The sequence below is a fragment of the Anas platyrhynchos genome, chromosome 1 (assembly GCF_047663525.1).
Source record: "Anas platyrhynchos isolate ZD024472 breed Pekin duck chromosome 1, IASCAAS_PekinDuck_T2T, whole genome shotgun sequence".
In the NCBI taxonomy this organism is placed as follows: domain Eukaryota; kingdom Metazoa; phylum Chordata; class Aves; order Anseriformes; family Anatidae; genus Anas; species Anas platyrhynchos.
The window spans coordinates 112991828-113018496 of NC_092587.1; the positions used below are offsets into that span (position 1 = coordinate 112991828).

Sequence of the window (26669 nt, forward strand, 5' to 3'; positions counted from 1 at the left end):
AACAGAGTTCTTTATCGCTGGGACATCTTGCAGGTGAACCTGTGGGATGTCCATGGTGTTTGGTGGCTCCGAGCTAATGCTTGGGATGAAGGCTGTGCGATGAGTAGGGAGCTCACGAGGCACTCCTGTGATGTTATTGGTGTGCTTGCATGGCAGAGAGTGAAGACATGCTGCAGTAGTCAGAGGTCTGGTCTGGCTGAGGTGCATCCAATTCCATTGGTTCCTCCATATCTTCTGGTGGATCCGGCTCCATGGACTCCACGGCGTTTGGCAGAAGGATAAGCCAACCCTTGCCTGGAACTGCTCAAATGGGATGCCTTCCATCTGGAATGTTCTCAGGCCAGGGTGCCAAACCAGGGACTCTCCCAGTTCCATGCCTAGGTCCCATGCTACTGTCCAGTTCATTTCCATGCCTGGGTTTGACATTGCCATCTGTTTTACAGCCATGGCTGGGTCCCACACTGTGTTCTAGATGACAGGCACTCCTCTGCTCCACGCGGCTGTCCAGCTGATGCTCCTGCCTTCACCCCTTGCCACCATTGTGCCAATGGGAAGGCCCCAGCCCCCTGTCGCTGTATGGCTGAGGGGGTGGCCTGTTCCCCGTGTCGTTGTGGTGCCACTGGTACTGCCTGTAAGTGTCTGTGGGCTGTGTGCCAGAGGTCCCTTGGGCACTGGTGTCTGTTGTGATGCAGGTGCTACCCCTCTGCCCACGACATTTCTCATTCTTGTTAGGTACACTCCTTCTCGGTGCTTCCTTGGACTGCATTGCTGTCCTCTCACACTGAGGAGGCCTGCCACTCACCTTGCTGCCACACAAGTTGGCTGTCAAAGTGCCTAGAAGCTCAGCAAATGTGGGCCAGCTGCAGGGGTCCTGTTTTATAGGGCAAAGGTGGGGCAGTGGAGGCCACTGTGACCTCAACAACCTGGTGTGGCCCATGCGTGGCCAAAGGCAGCTGTGTTGGGAGCAGCATGGAAGATGCCTTCACGTGGAAGAAGGAGGAGGGTTGCAGGGGCTGAGGGCCCCTTTTCTGGGGCTAGCTCCCCTGGGCCATTTGGCTTGCCAGAGAGAAAGGCTGCCCCTCGGCCACAGGGACTGCTGTCCACCTCCCATCCTGTGCCCTGGGTTTATTTTTAACACTGGTTTTGAGGTAATTTCATTCTATCCTTTATGGAAAAGAACAGAAGCAAGATGTATCTTCAGCTCTAATTCCCATGGGCACTTAGTGCATGTGCTTTCTGGTGTAAGCAGGTTGGTGCACACAGAAGTTACCACATACTAGAATTGCTGTTTTGCAATCAAAATAATAATAATAAAGAATAGGATGGTACCTACCTCACAATGCTACTTGTAATAACAGAAAATTACTAAGATACATAAACTCAGTCCTAATATAAGAAATTAGCCATCTGTAATTGCTTACATACTACTATTTTGAATCATCATATAATCATTAAGGTTGGAAGAGACCTTCAAGATGGCCTAGGAATGACAGGTGCATCCCATCAGGGCCCATAGATTTGTAAGTGTCTAGCTTGCCTAAATAATCTCTAACCCAATCCTCTTCAAATAGGGGAAAGTTTTTCACTCTCCAGATTTTTTCTCTTGTTTCTTGTCTTGGCATTGAGTGAGGACTAGCCTTAGCAGTGAAGACTGAAACAAAGAAGACATCCAGTAACTCTGCCCTCTCCGTATTTGCCCTCACCAAGGCACCCACCTCATTTAGCAACACACACATTTTTGCTAGTCTTCCTTTTGGTGCTGATGAATCTGAAGAAGCCTAAATTTATCTCTTAAATTTATCTCTTGCTAAATTTAATTCTAACCAGGTCTTAGGCTTCCTCATTGCATCGCTGCACTCTCTGACAATATTCCTATATTCCACACAAGCGGTCTGTCCCTTCTATCACATCATGTATGCTTTCTTCTTCTGTTTAAGTTTTCCCAAGAGCTCCTTGCCCATACACACAGGTCTCCAGTCCTCCTTGCTCAGCTTCTTTCTGAGCTTGGAGGAAGTGGTACATGAATATTAGCCAGGTCTCCTGTGCCCCCTTTCCCTCTAGGGCCATGTTCCAGGGGATTCCTCCAATAAAGTCCCTGAATAGTTCAAAGTTAGATCTCTTGAAATCCAGGGGTGCAGTCCTACTTTTTGCCCTGCTTCCTCCTTGCAGGATCTTGAACTCCAACATCTCAGAAATCGCTGCAGCTCATCTGGAGATCAGGGCTTCCTGTTCTTGTCTTGTTGCTTTACCCCTGTTTTACTAGACTGTGCAACAGGGTGCTGATTAGGGCTGTTCTGAAGTCTCTGACATTAGCAACAAACACAATAGTGTTTTGGCTGAAATGGAAAAATAGGTGCCTACCTACAAATTAAAGCTAGTCAAATGACTGACTTTTAGTATGGGGCTTTCTTTTCCGAGGAAAACAGTGCAAAGGCAGATGTTCCCCAAATTTTGTTGTGAGATGCAAGTGTGAGAGACCTCATTTTCCCCATCTCTGCACATTTAGACATTTTTTTCCTCACAGAGGCTGGGCAAAACAATAACTGAGTCATCTAAATCCTGTGTGGAAGATATAACAGAAGGATCACAAAGATAGATTATCCTTAAGCAGTATCTGTGGTTGACTTGTGGTGTGATAACCTCCCACCACTCCTTGCCCTCATACCCAGCATTTACTCTAACCTGGATGCCCAGAAGTGATTGCCAGGATGTCTGTGGCATCTTGCTTGCATCTGCCTGGGGAAGATTATCACAAGTGCCAAAGGAGGCAGGAGAAGGAAACCTATATAAACATGTACTGCATGCAATTCTGCAGTTGTCATGCTTTGACTTTGACCTTAGCTCCTATTCATTTCACTCATATCTCCCTAACCATGTCTGAAAGTGGTTTTGCTGCCAAACCCTCTTTTTAAATTTTTATTATTTTTCCTACTGTTGAGATGAAAATCAGCATACATAAATGCAGACACTAATATGCTTTCATATAGATATTCTGCTTAATGTAACTTGAGGCACAAAATCTTGAAACTTAACCAAATTCCAAATTCTGCTGGCTCTGGCAGACCGCAAGCTCCCTGCCTGTCTTTCCTAAAAGTAGACTCAGTTTCAATAGATCGAAGTTGCAAAGATCATAATTTGGTTAAATTTAACACCCGAAAAACACAGATATTTCACATTTGAGTTTTCAAGTGTTATGCACACCATTGCATTTCCATAGAACTGTAAACACTGATTAGGTGTTTCCAACAAAAATATCCATGCTTATTCATTTTTATGATCAGCTTTGACTATTGCAGTGTATTGAAAGAAAGGTGAGTGTTCATCTCAGTTCAGCTAACTAGGTAGTAGGATACATCTCTGTTGGACAGCCAGCAAGCTCTGAGAGAGTGTACTAGAAGGGCTTGAGTCCAGCATCCTTTTGAGGAACCACGTTCCTGTGTATCTGTGTATATGCAGGTCTGTGCACAGGTGTGGGAGTGGGGAGTTTACTCCAATGGATAAAAGTTATGGACATTGTATGGATTTATTTTTTTTTGTTCTCTTTACTATAATTTCTGTGGTAAATTGTTAGTCCATTTAATTTACAGTTAGTCCATTTAATTTACAGAACTCATAAGTAATGCCAATGATATATTTCACTAATCAGATCAAAAACATTTCACAGATCAAAAACAAAGTGATACAATGTTCTTGGAATTTTAATATCAAGGATAAAAACACTAAAACTTTACAAAGAATCAACATTATACACGACTCATTCTTTATGTATTTAATTTATCTGCTTAGTACAGAGGCAGCATCTGTTTTCAGTGAGCTGCAGCTTTTTTTTTTCTTTTTTTTTTTTCTTTTTTTTTTTTTTCCCCAACTCAGCAGCTGCGATAAATGAAATAGTCAAAGACCAATTTAACAGTTTCAGGGCCACAAGTCTGCTGGAATGAGGGAAACAGAGGACAGTTGAGGAGGACAGTGACAGGAGGAATTGTAACCTCCAGATGTCCCCATAATAACTTCCAGGCATACAGTCTCATAATGTGTTATGCATTATGCTCCACAGTAGACTGCTCTATCTCTGACAAGTTTCTCACTGTGCTGCTAATTCTTCTATTATCCCTTCCCTCCCACATGGCTGCAGAGAGGAGATGAGTGAAGGAGAGGTTCCTCTGAACCCACTGCACTTCACCAATGCTGGCAGCTCACAACCAGACATGGGCCACAATATTACGATAGGAATAAACCTGCCTAGCTCTGCTCTGTAACTGGAGAGCAAAGCATTTTGGCCTCAAGTCACGTTCTTAAGCTTCTCCCTGGATTCCAGCTTCCAAAATACCAAAGTATAAATTCTCTTCTTTCTTCTTTGCTCTCTGGCTCACCACCTCAACCTTCTCCAGCAGCTGAGAGCAAAAAAGCTACAGGAGCAGTAGGGAACGAGTCCGGCTAGAAGAAATGACAGAGCTGGGCAGAACAAAGGTGAGATGAGCTTCTCAGCACTCAGCAGCTGACTGCCGATGCAATCAGGAGATGCCTTCAAGAAGAGGAGACCCTGATTGCTGAGTAAGACAAGGAGGAGGGACCAAGAGTAAATGGACTGGTATGGAAAGGTATTTGTGGGTGCATGGCTGAGTGGAGAGAGAGAGGGGCTGGAATGACTGACAAGGAGTAGTGTAATGAGTTTAAATTTACTTTAATCTAATTAAGAAAATTGTGTTTTTAATCAACTCAATTTAAGTATTCAATCTTTTACCACACTTGTCCTGACTAGAATTGGTGCTATTATGACTGGGATAACCAAGTTTCTCTATGCAAGTACCTTTTGTAGTCTTGCATTCTCTATTAGAGTGTCTGAACCTTTCTTACACTTAGATCTCTTCATACTGGTAGAGAGATGTAAAAAGAGATGAATGGAATGGAGAATAACACCCAAGATATTCTTAATTTCCTGCTTTCAATGGCTGTATGACACTATGGAGCACTTGCTACTGGCTTTCACCTTAGAGGGTGTTATTTGCTTTAGTCATGTCACATTAAAGTGGAGTCAAAGTGTCTGTCTGACTTCCTACAACCCAGTTACTCTACCAATCACATACACACTATGAACCAGACCCTGAAGGGTGCAGCTGGTCCCCAGCAAGAGGATCCCTCCGCAAGAAGCGGGAACACTTTGGATGAGATGCCATGCATAAATGCAAGATGATAGTGCTGATAGCATTCACTACCTTGTAGTTACGCATTGCAGGGGTCGGAGATGACTGAATGATCTCTGAAACAGTATTTGCAGTAACAGCTTTGCACAAAGAAGTCGCTTAGAGATAAAGTGGCAGTTAATTCAAAACAGAATTTCAGACTTAACTTTGCCTTTTTCCCTGTCTTTGAAGGAAATGAGAGGTGACACAATTGGATTAGATACACATTTTAGTCTTTTCAGAAAACAGGATATTATTTACCAAAAAGATTGTAATAGTTCCAAGCTGATAAACGCAGTACATTGTTTTTGGCATGCATATCAATTCTTAAAACAAATATTATTTACAAGAAATTTTGTAGAAGCTCCTTTAGACTTTCCACAGTCTATTAGGTAAATATGGGCTTTGTAGCACTATAGGAAAATGTACGTTTTTACAGAAGCTTTTTAAAGTTTGGCAACACCATCCAGCCCAACCCTCTTTATTTTATAACAAAGCTCTTGAGGTTCATTTTTTATGACTCAGTTGCCAAAGTCCACAAAACTTGTCCTACTCTTAACATGATGGTAAAAAAGTGAGGGAGATAGAGATATACTTTGATTGGCAAATGAGTCAGAAGCAGAGATGTAAAAATGAGAGAGTCTGAAGTGAATTAGCTCCAGAAACCTGGGAGGAGCAAAGGACCCCTTCTTTCTCCAGCACCATGGTATCTGGGGTCACAGGAGTTGAAGATGCATCTGGTCTACCACAGCAAGTGTGAACAGATCACTTGTAGAAAGCACCTCTGCTCCCATGTGCACACATACACACAAAATACATATACTATCTAGCATGAGTGTGTACATACAAATTTATGTTTTACACACAGGTGCATATCTCAATGCAGATATAGATATAGGTATATATGGATAGATATATAGATACAGACTACAGTTACTTTATTTGGCTTTCATTTCAGAAACTGCTGGCAGCAAGTACAGTAGTTCTTCTGAAATGGACCACTTCTCTTGGCCCTCTTTTTCTAGCAGCCAGCTAGTTTCATCTTTGCTGGAGCTCTGTGAAATGCTTTATTTACTGTGGAACTACAAATCAGGAAGGATTCACCTGCTTTGGAGTGTGTGCCCAAAACCAGAACTGGCAGGACATCTTGTAATCTGCTGAGTCCAAATGCTGTCTTGCCAATGCTGGAATTAAATTGTCTCACTCCGTTTTGATAGCTCCAGATTCCTGGAGATTCAACTTATTGGAAATCCAGAGTGATTTCCATGGGTTAGGCCTGATGGCCAAGCTCCATAAAAATCAGAGTGGCTCACAGTGTTCTTCTGGACAGAGTGGGTGTCTTTTTGGCCAGCCTGTTTTGTCCAGAAAGATGGAATGCCACGTCAGGACCCACTGAATGGCTAGGACCAGACATTGACTGTTGAGTATTGTCCTTTTGCTGTCCAAAGTGAGCAGGTCTTCAGAAATCAGATGGGAAATCAGAGCTGTCCTCAGAGGCAAACTCAGGTGTGTGGCTCTCTGAGCTACCTGCTTGCAGTCTGTGTCCCTCATCTACACCTGGCTCAGTAGCAACTTGTTCACATTATTTGGTGGAAACCCTATAGATTCACTCAACATAGAGTGCTTTTCTGCTTCTGTTCTCCTGTGCAAAGCACCTCCAACTTCCTGTGTCCAGCAAGTACAGGACTATACTAAAGGATAGCTCTTGAAAGTAGTCCTCTAGGGCATTTTTAGGTGACATTGTAGGTTACTGATTTGCAATGATGAAGAAATCTCACTACAGATCATCTGAGAAATATTCAAGGAAGCAATACAAAAAAAAATAAAGGAAGTTATTGGACAGTACACATAGTTAAAAGCAGTATAGACAAGCAATGAACCAGGGCAATGTTGGGAAAATGTAAACAATCAAATTCTAAAGGAAAAAAAGAAGTGAAAGTATCTTGCAGAAAATTAACAAATCACTGCAAGGCTGGATAGGCAGAGAAAGATCTAAAGGAGGATCCTGAAAATGAGGCACAAGAGCAGTATGTTAAAGGTGAATTTTGGTGGAAATACAGTTGGGCCAATAATAGCAGCAATTAAAAAAAAAAAAAAAAAAAAAAAGTGAACCATATACCACAGAAGTGTGGAGTGAAATAGTATGGAGGGAATATTTTGAAGCTTGCTGTACCGAGGTTTAGAAGCTTGCAGAAGCTTCTTCTGGAATGCAGAAACAGTAGACGTGCTTGAATGGGCATTAACTCAGTTCCTTCATCAGGAAACTCTGTTCCAAGAAAGAGTTAAAAGCAGATGTCCTGCATGAAGAGATAAATAGCACAACTGGCCTTTTAGAATCTGGAAGAACAAATTCTACCAAGGCAGCAAAAAAATCTACAAAGGTACACTGGAGCAAGTGGAGGTATGAGGTAGCTGAATAAAGAAAATTGCTGTGTGAACCCTGAGGAAAAGAGTTACTTTCATTCCAAGCAATCCAGAGGTATAAGTTCATTGTCCTGATGAAATCAATTGTCAACAGGCTGCAGATAGCTACAGAGTAGGTGGAAGATAGAGCATGACTTCAAATCAGGGTATGTTGCAGTGTTCCAGATATCTACACCAGCAGTACTGGGAAAATTATGGAGAGTCGAGACAAAAGAGTGTCATTGTTTCTTCTGGATTTATTATGGCATTCAACTGAGGTATGTTATGAGAAGTAGAAGAGTCACAGAGTTCTACATAAACGCACTGATAAAAGCTGTTCTTGAAATACTGCACAACAGTGCCAAAAGGATTTATGGGGGTTAAGCAATTACTTCAGATAAAAAATTAGTGAATGACAAAACAAAGTGAATTCAACATCCCTCTTTTTGCTTTTAATCAGGTATTACATACAGTGGATATATTAGAGAACAAAGGCACTGTTTGCCTGGCATTAAGGTCCATATGCAGGTGCAATTGCATATCTGACAGACATTCTCATATACCATACAAAACTAGAGGAATTATTTGTCAGTGATTGTCACATAGATAATTTATTTGCAGCTTGGAAAAGAAGGTTATAGAACAAGCAGATTATTTTGCATACCTTGTAAGCTTTGTTTTTTTGCTAGGCATTTTGTTGTGCTTGGGATTTAAAAGTATTGCATTAAAGAGTAATATTTAGTGTCAAATAGCATGTATCCAGACAGCACATGAACAGTATGACTTTATAGACTAACATAGAATATATAGAATAACATAGTCAACAAAAGTAGATAAACAGACACAAAAGGGCTGAAACTGGAATAAGAGCAGATGTAAAGTGAAATCATTTGAAGACAAATAAAGAAACTGGAAGGAGGGCAGAAGGTGAAATTAAAGCATAGGAACAGCTAAACCTGAAAAGATTATGATGGTGGGAATAGCACAGAAATGAAACAGATAACAGAATGTCAGAGATAGTCATGCAAATGCAGCCAAGGTCAGTTCAACAAGAAGCGGACTGAACTGGTTGGTCAGAATAGGTTCAGTGAAGTGGGCTGGTGCCTTGTGCAGGGAAGTAGTTAAACTGGACTCCGTGGAGGAACTAGCAGCAATGCTGTTCAGTTCCTGGTGTCTGCTGAGATCCTGGAAGATGTAGGAAAAGAAGGCATATAAAGAAATCATGACAGATTCCCTGCAACAATGCTGATGCATAAATTAAACCTTCAGTGTAACTTGTCTTTGATCATGTCTATGTTTTACTGAAGCCATCCTATTTGCTTCTAGAAAACTTATTTCATATTTTCATGCAGTTTGTGCCTTGAAATCTGTTGGTGAAATCCCTGTAAGACCAGTCCATAGGAGATGAACTGGGATATGAATATTAATGAACTACTCAGCAGTGTTAAAAGATCATATTGCGACCAAATTTTCTCTGCCTGCCACTTGGCAAAAAATAAAGCTGCAGGCTGTGGAGTGTGCATTCTCATGGACTAGGACTACTGAAACAGGTATATTTGCACTCCCAGAGACCTTAGGACAGCTCTAGTCTTTATTGTGGCCTATAGGGAGACTGGCTTTTCCTGTTGGTACAGTATCTTTCAGACATATTTTCTATGAATGATAAAATCAGGAGAATGCGTGAGGCTATATAAGGCCACCTGGGTGCTGTCTGAATAGTAGACATGGGCTTTTGTTTCAGAATTGTCTTTGGCTTTCAGTGCTGTTAATCATTTCTGTTCTCATGCACAGTCTGTGGTCTTTAAAACCCTGAGAGAGCATTTTCAAGCACTGATGCCTGCAATTCAGTATAAATATCTACATTTTAACACTCCTACAAATAGGCTGCTTTTGAGAAATGCAGAGAATCTAATGCACTTGGTACCACCTTACCTAACCTTTTAAGAAACCAGCTAACTTATGGCAGTGGGTGGAAATACACATCCTTTTACTTCTTAACAAATAGCTTGAGAAAAGCAAGTATGCCGAGCAGGAGATACTCAAAGTGACAAAATAGATTGTTTCCTGTTATGTTGCCATGTTTTGAAAGCCTTACCTAACAGTAGTCAATAGTTGTCTCTGTAACACAGGAGTTCCTGGACTCTAACTTTCAGATATGAATATGATAGTGTCAACAATTCTCATTAAAAGAAGCTTTTGCTCAGTTTGGTATCTCCCCATTCAATCTCTCTTCTCTTTATCTGTTGCCATTTGCAAGCCTTAACAACCAAAACTTGCAAGCATTAAAATCAGGAGAGCTCTGAATTGTTTTCCATGCTTCTAATTTTCTACTTTACATGATGGATGGTAGGATTTATTTTAGCTCAGAGGAACAAAGCAGTTGTTATATAATCTGCCCCAGGCAAGCTGTCGTGACAGCAGCCAAAAAGTAATAGCTGTGGTCCCTGAAAAGATTTTGCTTAGGCTTTATGAAAGAATTCACCTTTGGGGCAGGTAGCAAGAATGGAAAAATGCAGCCCCAAAGGTCAGCATTTTGCAATGCTTATGGTATATGAAAATAGGAGGTTACAATGGAAACTATGGTGAAATCACAGCGACAATGGGTGTGGACAGTACTCCTGTGCCATCTTCTTGTCTTGAAGCAATTATTTTCTTCCAGTGCAATATCATGGAATTATATGTCTTGCTCTCAAAGCTGAGTTCAGTAGATAAATTATGACTACTCTGCTTTCTACAAAATTTCATCTTAAAATTGAGTCTGTTTAGCACTGTCTGGACAAATGTTTGCACTTTGCTCTTGGAAAACGATTTCCCTAATCTTTTTTTGTAGTATAGATGCCAAGATCTATGTTGGAGAGAATAAGCTTGCGGATAGTCTTTGTACATACAACTCTGCACCTCAAACTCTGTACCCTTCCCTTTATTACCCTCTTTTGTGCACTTCCAGTAGTGTTGTAGGTTCTGTCAACCTCAATAGTTGTCTGTAGGCTCAACTCATAATCCCCTTTGATAAAGTCTGGCAAACCACACGTTTCAGTTCTTTTCAGTTAGCCAAAAGTTATTTTCCAGGAAGACTTATTTAAATGCACAAAAAGACTCTTTTAATTTGGCCTGCCTTTTTCATACTGTTTCCTGAGAGGTCATCTAGTCTGGGCATCTGAAGCTGGTAATAGTACTGCCATATTTTTTGTCCCAGATAGTTCCAAGTTTGTACAGCTCAAAGAATTTCAGTAAGAGGAAGTCCAGAATGGGTATTCTCACAGGGCCCTTCTTGCTGCTCATGAAAATAAAATTCCAAGTAAAAAAATAAACAAATAAATAAATAAATAAATAAATTCTGAAGTTGCTGCAAAGGGGAGTTCCATTAAAACATTTCTGAGTTTCAAAGGTGAGGAAAAAACTAACCCAGCTGCTAGATTCTAACCCAGACTAAGAAATGTGTTTGACCATTAGAGATTGTGTCCCCATGGAGGAGAATTCACAGTGGACTTTCTAGATTCAGTGACCCTAAGTAACTGAAACCTGGCTGGGAGAGATTTCTCTTCCCCTTTCTGTTGTCTGAGATGTGATCTTGAAGATATGTGATGGGACATAGCAATGGTATGTCAAACATGTGAGTTTTTCTTTGGATGAGGAGTGTTCTTCATGCCATAGAAAACACATCAATGGAAGGAAGGGATCCAATGGCTGAAAAGCTGTGGCTCTCCAACATTTCCCAGAAGGATTTCTGGTCATCAGAGTGACTCTAACTGTAACTACTAAAATTCATACATCCCAGAATCATGGCTTGAGGAGAAGCCACAGGGACACCAGGGGGATTGACCATCCTGGATGATGTGGAGGAAAATGTTAGATCAGAGGAAGTATCTTCCTTTTCTAGTGGTCAATGGTTCTTGCCACTGACTGCTTTCAGCTCTGCTTCTCCCAGAATTCCCTGGAGAAACCATTCTGGACCATAACCCTTGGTCATTTCTTATGCCAGAAATCCTGCCTGTAGCTGAGGACAATTTCCAGAATTGAGTGCTGCAGAGCATTCTTCTCCACGACTGTGGACTTGTTCCTATTGCAACAAAACCAGTGTTATATTAGAGTGACCTGTAGAGCTGTCTCCTCTCACTCTTATAAGAAGGAGTATGGAAGTGGTACAGAAAGCATCATTGCCTGCTGGGGTACTACCAGCAATTTGAGCAGACTATTCCCACAGAGAGATTTAAGTGTCCTGCTGGCTCACAATGTAGCAAACCAAACATGCGCCCACCACAGAGTATCAGAAAGCAAAGACATATGGCTGGGTTCCAGGAATCTGAGGTGAATTTTGGCTGATCCTGACATCTTGACCAGACTGAGAATTTAAAATAAATAAATAAATAAATAGATCCTTCTTGGATCTGAAGCCCGTTTTCATTTTCACTCTGGTGTGCGGAAAGTCAGTTTGAATTTGAATTCCTGCTTATGAATCTGTCCCGTCTCTGGGCTAGAACCAAAACCGGAGGAGGCTCATTTCCAGAGTCAGGGAGAATGCAGCCAAAAGTGCATGGGAATGAGTGGCTTTTCTCATGGGGTGCTTTTTTCTCCAGAGCTTTTTACCACCTGGTCATTCTTTTGACATCTTGGGCGGTAAAGTAGTATGTCTGTACTTCTGTCATCAAGAAGCAACACCTCTGGTCAGGAGCTTAAATGTTGAAGATCAGGTTCACCATCAAAATTTTCTCTCTACCCTGACAGCAGCATTGCTGAGGCTTTGAAATCCTGAGCCAGTCAGATGAACACCTTCCCTAATGTGAACAGATAAGCCACATCTCAGCAATTGCTCTGTTTACAAAGCCAAGTTATTTGAGCTGAAGTTGAAGCTTTTGAAAGCACTAACTGCTGCGGCAACACAGTTTCCAAGAAGGTCACTGCTTGCTTCATTGAGAACAGAGCTGGGCTCTTCTCAGCCAGATCCTTCCGTGTGAAACTCGTCAAGTGGAATAAAATCCCATTCCAATTATATGCTTTTCATGTGCGTAAATTTCCCTTAGGAACAACACTGTCAGCCGCAGCCTTTCATAATGCAAAGAACATATGGTGGAGGGCTTGTACACAAACCACTGCTTTAAACTGTGGCAGGCTAGGTAATGTGCTGTGAATTCCTTGGTACAGCCACTGTTGCAATGTCAACAAGGGGGTGACAAAAGAAAGAAGAAAGAAAAATATCAATCAAGGGTCCTACCAATGCACACATGCAGTGAGAACATGGGTAATGATATCTGTGGAGTGGGAAGTTTCACGTGCCTGTTTGCATCGACATGTTTGGAGAACTGCATTTCCTAAAACACCTTCAGGTCCAAAATGTTAACTAATTTTGGAGGAATATGTGTAATGAATTCTATTTTATCAAGAACTCTGTGAATAAGCAGATGAAAGGTTTGATTCACAGTTTAGAGTTAGTTACAAGTAAATACTCTAATGCACACCAGAAAAATACCCAAAAAAGGAGACTATTTTAAAACAATTAAAGTAAACATACAGTAAAGAAAGTGCAAAGTTCTCACATGGAGGGTGTCTCTGTGTTTAAAAAGATCTAGTTTTGGATTAAATTTGATTTCATGTATTCAAGTGTTGTGGTTTGGAAAGTATATATTTCTATTTCCATGCAAGAAAGTCAGTAAAATTTTAGCTGTAGGGGATCTTCTAATAAGGCTATAAGAAAATAAATTTTGTGTTACTTTCTTACTTTTTAAATTAAATTCTTTCGTGTGCACAGCGATGTATATATTTTTACCAGTTTTTAGCAGACAAATTTTAATTCTGGAGGTCTGTCATACTGAATGACTAGGTATAATTCAAACAATGTTTGAGAAAATGGTATTTGGGCTTAGTTCTGCATTGTGTGTTACGTTTTGTTAGCATAATATGAATAGTTTCTGCCGCATAAGTTTTATAGTATTTGCTTTCAAATCAAGACAGATTTTGAAGTAATGAGCCCATAGACAATTTAAGCAGCATTCCAACCAGTTTTTTGTTAACACTTCTATTAAATGAAGGCCTTGGTATTTTTGATGTAATTTTTCAAAAGCCTGTAATAAAAATATAAAAAATAACTTGTGTAGATTAAGGTGGAAAGCCAGCTGGTACGTGCAGAAAATGTTAACTTCCAATAGTTTAGTACTGAAACAGAAAATAAGTGTTTGAAATTGCTGCAGAATGAGGAGCGCCATGAATCATGGCAGAATGCTTCTGGCCTTGAGCCATCATAACTGAACACTTTACCAAATTGTTTTGATTTGGAAGGTGCATTAAAAATAAACGCATTATTACAAGAGGTAAATTTTTGTGCTTTTCCTCCCTATCTTTACTTTAATTGTCATGAAATGCCTATAAGGTTTGCCTGTTCCATTATATCAATATTACAGTGGGAGTCTGAGTCCTGAGGGACCACATATGCCATAATGTTAGGCACCAGTGTGATTTCTCTGGGAGCTGTGCTCCTTGATGCTTACGAAGATCTGGACTAGGGAGACAAGTATTAGCTTTACACAGATATTTAGGTGCATAACAGTACAAAGAGGTGTTTAGTTGTTCTTAGGTGATGTGTCTGCTCAGGACATCTTAAATTTATTTTGTGCAAGGTTCATTTCTAGTCTGGTGTCTGGTTTTATATAACAACACGTTTTTCTGTACAGCAACTTTTGCTCAGACAGATAGTGATAGGACAAGGGGGAATGTTTTTAAAGTAAATGAGGGGAGATTTATACTAGATGTTAGGAAGAAATTCTTTACTGTGGGGATGGTGAGGCACTGGAACAGGTTGCACAGAAAAGCTGTGGATGCCCCATCCCTGGAGATGTTCAAAGCCAGTTTGGATGGGGCTTTGGGCAACCTGGTCTAGTGGGTGGCATCCCTGCCCACAGCAGGGGGTTGGAACTAGTTGATCTGTACGGTCTCTTCCAACACAGTGTATTGATTCTGTGATTCTTTGATTATTTATATGATGCGCGTGATTTTTTTTTTATTTTTTTTTTTAATCTCATGAATTTGGAGTTCACAACAACTGCAATTTTTTTTTATTGTCTTGATGCTGAGAAAAATAGGTAATACTTGAAGTGTCACTGTGATTTTTCCTTATGCCTGGTGGGCACATCATTATGCCTTGAGGGCACTGAACACTTGAGAAGTCCAGAGCACTTTTTCAGTAAAAGAGTTGACTTTTGGATTCAAGATAAATGGGAGTAACAGGTCTGATGTGTAGGACTAACTTTGTCTACCAGGGATTCTAGTTTTATTGTCTCTTTTCCTAACTTCACTCTACACAAAGCCAACATAAGAGCTGAAAATGCCCTGAGCAAACCTCTTATGATCTTGGGACATCCTGCTCGGCCTTATTGATCGAATAAGTTTGGATACGTATTTCAACTTATCTAGTCCAAACTTTTGAACACTTACCTCTTATTACTATAAGGCCCAGGCTTATGGACTTTAGTACTGAGGTAAAGCTGAAGAAACAACATGTGAGTTTACACATTTTGGAGGGTGTGAACTAACAAACTAACTTCTCCAGGGATTTAGCTTGCCTAAGCAACAGTGTGGGAACAACCCAGGAGCCTGTGGTCACCCAAGGAGAAATAAAGCTTGTTTAAAATATTTTGCTTGTAACAAAGGGCATGTAAGAGCTGAGCACAGGCAGCTATTGCCAGGCAGATAGGTTATGGGAACCTGTGTTCTGTTTTTCCTCTCCCATTCTGGATGCTTACTGGTAAGGGACAGCACAGTTAAAGCAGAAGGAAAATGGGGAATGAGAAGTTGTAAGACTACTTCTTATGCCCATGAGAAGTGAGATCAACTCAGTCATTTCCTGAAGCTTCACCATAGCTTCCTGGGAGAGAGGTTTTCTATTTGTCATTTCCTGTTAAGATCCCCAGTCTCTCATGAGCTCTCTGTTAAATGAATGGAAAACTATGTTCAAAGAAAGGTATTGCCATTTTCAAGTCAAATGTGCAAAACTGAGAAATGCATACACGACTTAAATTTCATCCCTTTGTCCCACTGCTCTGTCTTCTGGAATGTGATAGGGATCCATGGAGTATTAGCAAAACAGCACAGTAATTAAAACCTGAATTGTGGTGTGTTTGCACAAAGTGTGAAAAGCTTCATTCTGAGCATATCCCAGTATTGCCCTCTCCTAATGATCCCTTACACTACAGCTGATTTCACACACACCGTGTTGCTGTGGATGCTGATTTGGGAGATGTATGGGACTAGCACGTTAGAGTATCCATAATCAGTTATGATTTGTGCAGATTCCCAATCTTTGCCAGAAGAAAAAGAAAGTTGCACTTGGGGAGTTTTAATAATGCAAATTCAGTTACAGTTAAACAAAATTTAATTGGATGGTGAAAAATAATTTCTAGTATAGGTGCTTCATCCATGACATTTTAGAGGGCTCTGCAAATAGAAGAGCCTATCCGAAAGCAGAAAAAGATATTCACAAGCATTTATTTTATAATGAAAACTGATAGGAGCTGTTGCCATCTCCCTCATAGTAAATATAGAGAAAGAGATACCAGTGCAACAGGTTCATGGATTTGGGGAACAATCCAAGTCGTGTGAAATTCTTTAGTCTCTGGCAAAGAAAAAAAAAATCACATCTAACTGTTGTCTTTTTAAATGCAAAACAGCTGCTGCCTACTGGCACTGCCTGAATGCCTACATACTTTACCACATGAAGGCAGGATTCCAGCCTCCAGTTTCCTATGGTTGCATATCATGACATTATTCATGGCTGTTAATGAAATTTAAATGTCTGTTTACTGATTCTGCTGAGGAAAGGAAAGCTTTTGCTTTTGTTAATATCTTCTCTATGAATCTGAGATGGGAAGGATTTTGTTTGTAAACCACTCACCCTATGCTGATCTCCTTACCCCTGAGCAAAAACAAGTGAGGGAAACCCAGCAACAGCTGGGCCATGGGATGTCTTTGTGGGTGATGCAGAACTACAGGTGTGCTGGACCAGCTTGTTGAGATATGTAATTCCTGGAAGCAGTATCTCTGGGAATATGGGCACAGAATGGTATCCAAGGAGAACCATTGAACACTGGCATGGTACCAAATGTAGTGTACAGGCTTTGTGATCGGAAAACCCTCACATCTCCTCCTCTCTGTGGTAAAGGTTTCCAACTTTCCCCCAATCCTATCAGAACTACCTGTGTTTTCTATATCTAGAATGTAAGAGCTTCCCCCCAAATCAATCTGCTCTGTGTTTTTAGCATATGATTTTATATGAGCAGAAAGACACTGAAGCCAACCCAGAATAAGTCATCAAAGAGGAAAAGTGTAGTGGCTAAACAGACTGGAAACTTTGGTGGTCAGGGATTTCAACTGCATCCGTGGCTGCTACAGCTCAGTGTGTTACAGCCATGGTACAAATGTATTTCAGATGAGTTTCAAACTCCCTTTTGCCAGCAGGAAAAGGGTAATCAATAATGTTGACTTTTAGTTCTTACTCTTTTCTTAACGTTATACAACCACTTGTAACCTTATTTATTTAGGCAATAAGGCCTTTAAGGGACTTTGATCAGCTTGGCTAAAGTTTCTTCAAAGATTAACTGACGTTCTGTAAAAGTACATCAGTTTCCTCTTAAGCAGGTATTTGCTTACCACGTAACTGGGTGTTGAGTGCTATGTAGTTATAAGGTTTGCCGGGCTCAGCTGTAGATTTCCTTAAGACATACTGCTGACATCACTGAGTCTCCTCTCAGACTTTTTTTTTCCTCTCTCTCTTTCCCCCTCCCTCCCTCTCCTCCCTCTCTCTCTCCAGTCTCTTTATTCAGGTAATTCCAACTCAGACTTATTCCAACTTGTTTTTGACTGACAGTGAGGGAAGGGAGACTCTCTGAGGTTTTTTTTTTTTTTTTTTTTTTTTTTTTTTTTTAAACCGTGTACATGTGCTTTATTGAAAAGACATCCAACCTTTTACAAAAAAACAGATTGTTTGACTTGTCATGACGATAACATCTAGTAAGGAATCTGAACATTGCTCTTTTACAGGTAAGAGGTATTTGTCAAAAATGCATACATGCTTTACAGTATTTTGGAAACTGCGGAACTGCAAGCTAATGAGTAGGTTATTTTCCTATTTCTATCTTATTTTAGTAATTTAAGGATTTAGAAACTGTCTGTAAAAGAAAAATCTGTTTATAAGCTTATTCCTTCTTGTGAACTTTGAGATACAGCAGTTTAACGATGATACGGCAAAAGCTGTCATGGTTTGGTCTGTCCACTGGTGCAAACTAATGAATGTAAGGTTTGTAATGTGTGTGGCTGATATTTTTGTGTGCTGGGGAGGAGGACAAATCCTGGTTCTATCTTTGTAAATGTATGATTTTACAAAAAAAAAAAAAAAAAAAAAAAAAGTAGAGACTTTTTCTTAAAGGAACATATAGCACTATGTGGGCTCTTAAAGACATGTCTTTCAGTCACTTGCTCATTTTTAAGTGCAGAAATCAGTTTTGCTTGACATACTGGGGAAACTTGCTTAGAACTTTATCCAGTCCCTGTTACCTATCTGTATAAGAAAAGATTATGTAAGTTTTCTGTGGTAGGTATAAGGAATGTAAACATGTCTGAGTTGGAGAACATTATGCATTTTCTTCCAACTTTTGCATGCGTCTTCACATTACTTGTTTACAACAGGTTTGGCTTATCCTCAGTAATCAGAGTCCGAGCTGTGGTGCAAATTCCCTTCTCCTTCAGTGTAGCTTGTTTTTGCCTCCCTTTTTATTTTCTCATAGAGATCATGCTGTAAAAAGATTTACAGATAAGTTCTTTTTTTTTTTCTTTTTTTTTTTCTTTTTTTTCTTTTTCTCTCCATGATGTGTTGACTGCAAAAAGGAACAAAGCTGGCTTTCCTTTGTAAACCAGCAGTGTCTACATTACTTTTCAACTAACCATGTTTCTTCACTTGCCTTTAGTTGTATTGCTGATAGAAGCATTGCTAAGGTCTTTCTGAACACAGTGCCCGAGTACCTATCTTCCAAGTCCTTTGACTCTATTCTCCAGTGATATTGTTAGCTGTGATTTCTTCTTTCAAAACTGGAAGGGAAAGGGGGCAACATGCTATTAAAGAAACGTCTTCTTTATTTCCTTTGCTGTAAAATGTCACTATGCTCTCTGCACTCTCTAATAATCATTTTATGGAAGGGGGGAAACAAGCCTGAAAAGTAACTTAATGCAGCTGGTTGTACAGTACAAACTGGCATTGCTTTTGTAGAGTGGAGCGTAGACGAGACCAAAAACTTCCCCAAGAATTTCACCCTGGTAAATGAGGCATGGCCTAGAGACAAAAACAGCAGCAGATGACTTGGGCTTCAGTCTTCCAGTGTACATACAATACTTCAGTTCTGTTACTTTTTATAGAGTTTCAAATGAAAACAAACAGTTCTTTTTTATCCTGGCTCCTCATGTAATGAAACAAACAAGTCATCAACCCACAGCCCTGATTGGAGCTGAAATTTCTATTTGTCCAGATTTCATTAAAGCAGTCTGGAATATTATTCTCTCCTCCTCTCCTGTTTCTTTCTCCTAAGACACACAGTTCACATGGACAGGCTGTGTTCTTTGGGAACAGGTAGAGACCAAAGCTGTGAAGTACCAGATGGTAGTCTTGTGAGGGGCCAAGAAAAACAGAAACTTAACTGTTTTGCATGCTCAACCTCAGAAAGTTTTGAAATAAATTTTGATTCTCTTTGCTTCCAGGAAAACCAAAACTGATTATAGGATATATATATATATTTTTTTTCAATTTATGAAGGGAAAAACTCTTTACTTTGTTGGCTCTCCTATGTATATAAACATTAGAAGAAAAAAAAATATTGGCTGGAACATCAAACAGTTAAAATCAAACATTTCAGTCCAAACAAATTCATTAAATGTTAAATGTAAAATGTTTGAAAGCTACCTTCCTGCTAAGCTGTCCCTAACTCCTTGGAAATGACTTACCTGAATGAGTTACTACAGGCTTGAGGCTCTCTTTAGCACTCAATATATTTGTTTCATTAACATGGTAAATAGCTTGGCATTAAGCATGTACATGCTCTTGGAATAAACAGGGCACAGTTCAAACAGGCAGCTCTCTTGTATTGGCTGTAAATTAATTGAACTGCCTGCTCATTCTAAATCTATTTGTCCTGAATGGTGTGAAATGTACATGGATAGCAGCCAAAATCAGTGGGTACATTACTAATTGGACTGGAGGAAGGAAGAAAAATGGCAAGTAGTAACCACAACATCTTGCTCACCTCCTAAGAGTATGAAATCGTCTTTGTATGACTAGCAAAGCAACCCCTGAGGTTCATGGGAAGTTAGGGGTCATGATTAGGCAGAAAGGGAACAAGAAACAACATGAGTGCTTCAAGTATTATCACCCTTTTGGAAAAATATATCTGCAGTCATTTTTACCTGAGGGGAGAAAAGTTTTTGGCAAATCCCATCTTCCAACAGAGTCCCTTGCAGTCCCTGGGCTGTCTATGGTGAAAAGCTGAAACCAGACTTCTGGGACATAGGTTGGACCCATCATGTATCTCAGGGAAGTATCATGGTGATATGCAGAATTTGTCTGTCTGCTGGACACCCTTGGTGATACTGAAGAGCCTTGCAAGTTTTTAGTCACCAAGGCTTGAGAAGTCCCTTGGCCTCCACACTCAGGAGATCTGTCCCACTTTGCAGGTGTCAGTGGCCAGTGACACCATCCTTCCATTTTACAGTGATTCATTTTGATCTATACATTTTGATACTCAAAAATCCCCTGCCCTTCCTGTGTTGTGTCTGCCGAGGTATAGGAGAGGGCTGCCTTTCTGTTGCTTCCCAGGAGGGCTTTCTGTTTAAGAGATGTCTTTATTCCACTAGGTTCAAACTAGCCCCTGAAATTTGACCTTCAGGGCATACTGCATTTTAGCTGGCTCTTAAGGTGGAGAAGTCTAAAGCTTGGGAACTGAAGCTTAGTAGCTTTTAAAACCTCATTTGACTCCTTCCTGGTTTGTTTTTCTCATGGAGATTGTCAGCTAGATTTGTCCATGCTTAGAGATACTAGGTATGCCACCTTTCCTTTGTAAATCAAAAGTGATAAAGTAAAATAAGTTTTAACTGAAACAATAGTATGGCCTGATTAGATTAATTTAATCTCTATTTCTTTAACTGAGGTGATTCACTCTTAGTTAGACCATAGCTTACAGGATACCTCTGTAGTTCTACACTTTGAACTTTTCCTTATCTAAAATTAACACTTTTGGATTGAGGCAATATGATAAATATGTTTGTCTGTTGAAAAAATTACTGTAATCAGTAATGAAGCAATATAGGAAATGGTACACATATTTAGATGACTTAACAGGTACATTATTGGCATAAAATGATGAAGAGGTGAAAATTTAGTATGATGAAAATGTCCCCTTTTTCTTACTTGGGTTGCACAGTCTGACAATAAACAAACAAACAAACAGACAAAATTAAATATTTGTTTGAAAAGTTTTGATCATTAAGTAAACTTTCCAAGGAAAATTTCAACCAAAACACGTTTCTGTATATTTCTGATCATCTGTAACATGCTCCCTAAATGCCCCTTTGTTTTGTGCCTAGTGATTATCCTACTCAAAGCTTCCTGCCCTTGTTCCTGCCCTTACTCTTGCTAACTTTCATGCCAGCTGTCCTCTTCTGAACCCCCCTCTTGCCTCTCACCCAAGCAAACAGGCTTCAGTTTCCTGCTGCCTTATCCAGCAATAATGTTTCCTGAAAGTTTCCTTCCTCAAACGTTTAAACACCAAACCTATCAACAGTCCCCTCTCTCCACAATAAACAGCCAAACTACAGCTAGCACAGCAATGGGTAAAAGGTGTGCTTTCTGCAACTTTCACAGCATTTGAGCAAGGCTGGGCTTATTTCAAACACTGAAGGTAATCAGCACATTTGAGGAGGTGTAGGGGTGATACAGAACACTTGCAAATATGATTCATTTTATTAGGCAAATGACAAAACATTATTGAACATGCAAAAGCCTAAGATGAAAAAAAAAGAGTATTTTAAGACTGCATTTTATTTTATTCCTGCATTGGGCCTCATTAACAGGCACACAGTGGCCTCTGTGGTACATGGTGGTTGGTCTCTTGCCTGTTCCTGGTTTTCTGTTTTTAAATTATAACCCCTCTTTAACTAAGACTAGGTAGAAAGGCATCTGTCATAAGGGACTCCATTTATGAGTTATAAATTAGCATAGTGAACATCAGCTCATGGGTGCTGGCCTTCAATATGTGGACTACACGTTGTGGAATATGCTAAGTAAAAGGTGCGAAAATCTCTTGTCAAGGCATAAAAAAGAGTCAAAGACTGAAATATCCTGCAGTGTAAAATGCTTCCAGAAGACTAGAGGTGAATGAACACAACTTAGGCAGGTGTGGGAAAACTAACAATGCAATTTATATCTATGTATAATGGGCAAACAAAAGGTTTCAGGTCTGGTTCTTGTTTGCACTGTGCCTTTTAATACTGCTATGAGAATTGTAGAGGTTCTTCAGCTGGTGGCATCTCACCATGAGCTCCAAGTTAAGATTTGTTTGGTTTCATTTGTGAGACAGATTTCAACAAGCAAAATTCAGAGAATTATGTTGTACTTCAGTTAGATTTTTACAGGTCTAAGGGTCTGTCATACTGCCAGGAATCCTAATAACGTATCTTATTTTTCCTCCTACCTTTGCTCTTCTTGAGTTAATTCTGTCAACAAGCTTAAGGCTACAAACCTCACTCACTTTCCTCAGTACAAGCCACAACATTATGGGTGCTTCACCCCAGGTTTTAAGGAGTGCCTGGTCCAGTTAATTCCTGGTCTGTTGTTCTATTGTTGCAGCTACATATATATACATACACATACGTACATATATATATATACACATACATACGTATATTTGGAAGAAGAATATCTGAAATTTAGTGTTGATTTCTTTTTCTGTCAGAATGAAATGATCAAATCTGGGCCTTGACCATGACTCAGAATAGTATTTATTGGTAGTAAATCTCCCTCCCCTAGGTAAGGTCTCAGGTGATAAGGAACATATAATATTTCAAGACTATTTTATAATGTTTATGTGCCAAGGTCCAAGAAAACAGTCCAGCAGAATGATCCCAGTGACGCATCCTACTACTGCATCTAGGTGCAGGGTTCTGCCTTTGCAGATGCATTTCTGGTTTGCAAATAGTTAAAACGTAAGGAGTGTGTGTGTGTGTGTGTGTGTGTGTGTGTGTGTGTTGGGGGGGGTGTCTTTAAATGCTACATTACTTGTTTAGATCTTGTAAATAATGATTAGGTAATCAAGGAAAAGCTTTTGCTTCTGATTAATCTAAATGATCTTAAGAAGCTTTTGAACCACCCATGCTGCTGAATAAAGACTGAAAGTGTCACAGAAGTCAATAACCTTTGTGTTCTCACTAGAAACTGATTTAGGCATGTAACTAATAATACTATATGAACTTAAACATTAACACTGGAATCCACAAAATTCTTTGGATGAGGATCAGATTCCCATTCCCCAGCTTCAGAAGAAAACAACGGTCAAAATTTCATAATTTATTGTGTTCCCAAAACTGCATGTGCTATTAACAGAAATAAATTAGCCCTATTCTTCAGCTTTGCTCACCTGAAGACATGACATGTCACTGAATGGCTCTGGCTTAGTCTTCTTTTCTTCTTCAGTTGATTACTAGTTCTGTCTTGCTGAATGGGCTTTTAGGCATGGTGAAAAACATGGGCAGACTTGATCAGCACTGTGAGAAGAGGAACCTTTGAAGGAAGCAGTAGTGAAAAAGATGCAGGACATTAGTGGGTGTGAAAAAGCAGAGCTGAAATAAATGTGGGATATAGATTGTTTGCAAGGAGACCCAGACATCATTTTTGGAGGTGTGTATGTAAAAACATTACATACATCTCCTTTGAAGCACAAGCAGAATGATTCTGTACTTTGGTAAGTATAGTGGTGACAGTGTACATGTTGATGACATGGACAAGCAACTTGACATATGATGAGAATGTCATTGGCAAAAACCTGTAAAACAGAGCTGACATATTCCTATGCCCTGTTTTAGTTTGCTTTTGGATAGTTTGCTTTGTACAGAAGAACCTTGTTCGTCTACTTCAGTAAATATTATACATTCTTTTATGATAACTAAACTATATGTATGATGGAAAAGTACACCAAGTTATTTAATTTTACATTGGGTTCCACACCACACATCTGTCATAGGATTTAACCTGAATTTTTTCATCAGTATGAGTCAAATTGACATATATTTCTTTAATATATTCTGTCTTAAGGTATATACATATGTGATACAATTTACATACATAAGCCTGGTGCTACCAGGAAGTGTGTCACGTACACTGGAACAGTTGATTTCCATACAAGTAATAAAAATGCGACCTCTCAGAAACACTGTACTTGATATGCAAGTGCAAGGATAAGGTAAATCTCAGCTGTCTATAAGTTAAGAGATCTGGTCTCAGATCTTCAGGCACTGCATGGAGATGGGCATGTTCAGGAATAGAGAAAGAAGGATAGACTTGCTGGGTGGAGGTGTCAAGCTCTTTCAGTTGATTCTAGTAATTTAGAGGACTAACTAGACAGAAATCTTTTAGATTTCTAAAGTGAACAGAGAGGAATTCAGAACTATCAAATCAAAACTACTGTCTCACATTGAGGTTTCTAGTTATCTCAAATTCCCGGGCAAATTTTAAGAAAAACAAATATCCAAATTTCTTTCAAACTTACTGGTAGATAAATAAGAAACATCCAAGGCCTCACAAGAGTGGTAGTCAGAGCCTTTCTGAAGAAGGGGTGCCTCTAAGAAAACAATTTATTAATACTGATGCAGAACATATCTTACAATCTGACCATGTTATTTATCATCATGCTGTTGGTCAACAATATACTTTGCAGTGAACAAAGAACAGGAAAACTTTAGATCTGCTTAAAATGTTTCCAAATCTAACAGCAAGTGAGGCATGATGCAACACAGATGTGTTACTTGCTAGGTGAACATAATGACTAGCAGATGTTTGTTAAAGTTGAAATGTGTCTCAAAGCAGGTGTATTTTCTGGACTTGTTTGGAAGGTGGTGGTGGTGGAATTTCATATATGTCAAATGGGAAGCTGGTCTGGCATGTAATAAGAAGTGCCTGAAACATGAAGGGAACAAAAAATCCCAATGAACAAGCATTCATAAGACACAGCAGTGAGTTATCAAGAAAGAACAGAAGAAAACAAAGTTATGAATACTAGGGCAGTAGTTGTGGAAAGGTTAGGGCACAAGCTTTATGGGTATGAAGTAAAGAGATGTTTCTGTGAATGAAGTGGGAAATTACAGTAGAAATATTAGAAAGGAAATACTATTTTTACTCTAGAAGTTTGAGTGACTTGTTCCTGAGACAGATGAGAAGGACTATGAACAAGAGATTCATTGGGAAATGGCTAATTAAAGAACTGAAATTCTGCTTGACTGATATGAAGAAAAGGTAGATTTTGGAGATGCTATGGCATCAAGCTGGCTACGGACAAGGTGTCTGAACTGTACCATGAGTGGACTAGAAGAAGCACTCTCAGGCAGAACATTGGGTTTGGGAAAGAATGGGTGTGACAGGGTTTTACCAGGGCAGTGAAAGGAGTTTTCAGTATTGCTATTAAGCTGTCTGCTGCCTAGTGGAATACCAGTCTGAGACTTTCTAGCAATTCCATATCCTAACTTCATTTTTACACATGCTGCTGCAATTTGATATATTCATAATCTGAATTAGCTACTTTTTGCAATCACTTATCTTCAACGATTACCTGCTAAATGTGAATTCTAGTCAGTAGTACTAAAATGACACACAAGTGTCTGCTGGGTCTGGTTACACAGTGTTTTACAAAGAAAATTGCGTCTTTTTAAAATTAAATATTACAGGAAAAGTACAGGAGGTTAGAGATCAAAAAGTTTGATTCTCCACTGAATGAATGATCTCTTATGGGAAATGTAGTTGATTTCCTCATACCCCGGTTGTTCTTTATGCCTGGACTCTTCAGCCAGGCTATATTTCCATTGATGTATCAAGCCTTGTAACAGGGAGACAGAAAGAAACTGGGGAATGGTGGTGTTTTTGTTCCCATAAATCAGGCTGCTTGGAAAACATCAAAGCAATTTCTGAAATTCATAGCATCTGGAAAACCTACAAAAACACAAGGTAGAAGTTGCTGAATATTGTAGACTTTTAAAAATAAGTTTGCGGTATTCTGAATGTCGTAGGAAACTATTCCCAACAGAACATGAACAATGTCCAATTCAGTGTAATTACTTCAGTGATCAAAGTTAGACTTTCCCAGGTTTCCAATTGTAAAAGATTGTTGAGCTTTTGAGATGATATGGGATCATAAAGGAACCGTCATAAAGATAAGGTATGTGTAAATAAACAAGCAAAATAACCTCTTTTGAGCATAAGGAAATATAGTGACTTTGAAAACCAGCATGAGCTTTTTCTCTTGTTTGTGCACATTATCACTGTGTTGTGGTTTTTTTTCAGCATGTTGTAATTTAGCACCACAAAGGTTTCGTGGAGATTCCCAAGAAGCTACAAGACAAAGGAAAATGACTTGTGAATTACACATTTAAATCCTCAGAGCTCAACAGTGCAGGCTGGCATTGCTTCTGCTGTCTTCGGCTAGGATGGACTGTAGTTCATTGCACAAGTTTCACTTGTCACTGAAGCAGCCCAGAACACAGGCTGGCCTTTCCAGTTACGGAAGAGTGGGATTTTTCAGCCAAAAGTCTTATAGACTGAAAATTCACATTTAGGTCAGATGTAAGATTTAGTGCATTCATGTTAACAAGATAAGGCAGCTTAGACTGACGAAGTCTGAAAACAATTTTCAAAAGTATAAAATTTTATTTTGACTTTGTAGAAGATAGATATTATGGTCTTTCATTTCAATCAAGTCCTTGTTTCTCACCTGAGTTAAATTGGACATACACACATATCTATACAAACATAAAATCAAAATAACAGGTTTTGTTTTGGTTTGAACAAATAGTGTCTTC

General features: G+C 39.6%; 1 protein-coding gene across 5 annotated transcripts in view; it reads left to right on the forward strand.

Moving 5' to 3' along the window:
- The first annotated feature begins 4320 nt into the window (after positions 1 to 4320).
- The window catches only part of KCNJ15 (potassium inwardly rectifying channel subfamily J member 15), a 37150-nt gene continuing 14801 nt past the window's right edge, over positions 4321 to 26669 (forward strand). The window contains exon 1 of one of the 5 annotated variants that reach the window (XM_072026984.1): positions 4321 to 4467. Coding sequence is in view for 2 of the 5 variants with exons in the window: in XM_072026974.1 (XP_071883075.1) it covers positions 17638 to 17681 (44 nt within the window). In the remaining 3 variants the exon portion in view is untranslated. The other 4 variants (XM_021268367.4, XM_072026990.1, XM_072026978.1 and 1 more) reach the window with 4 other exon arrangements.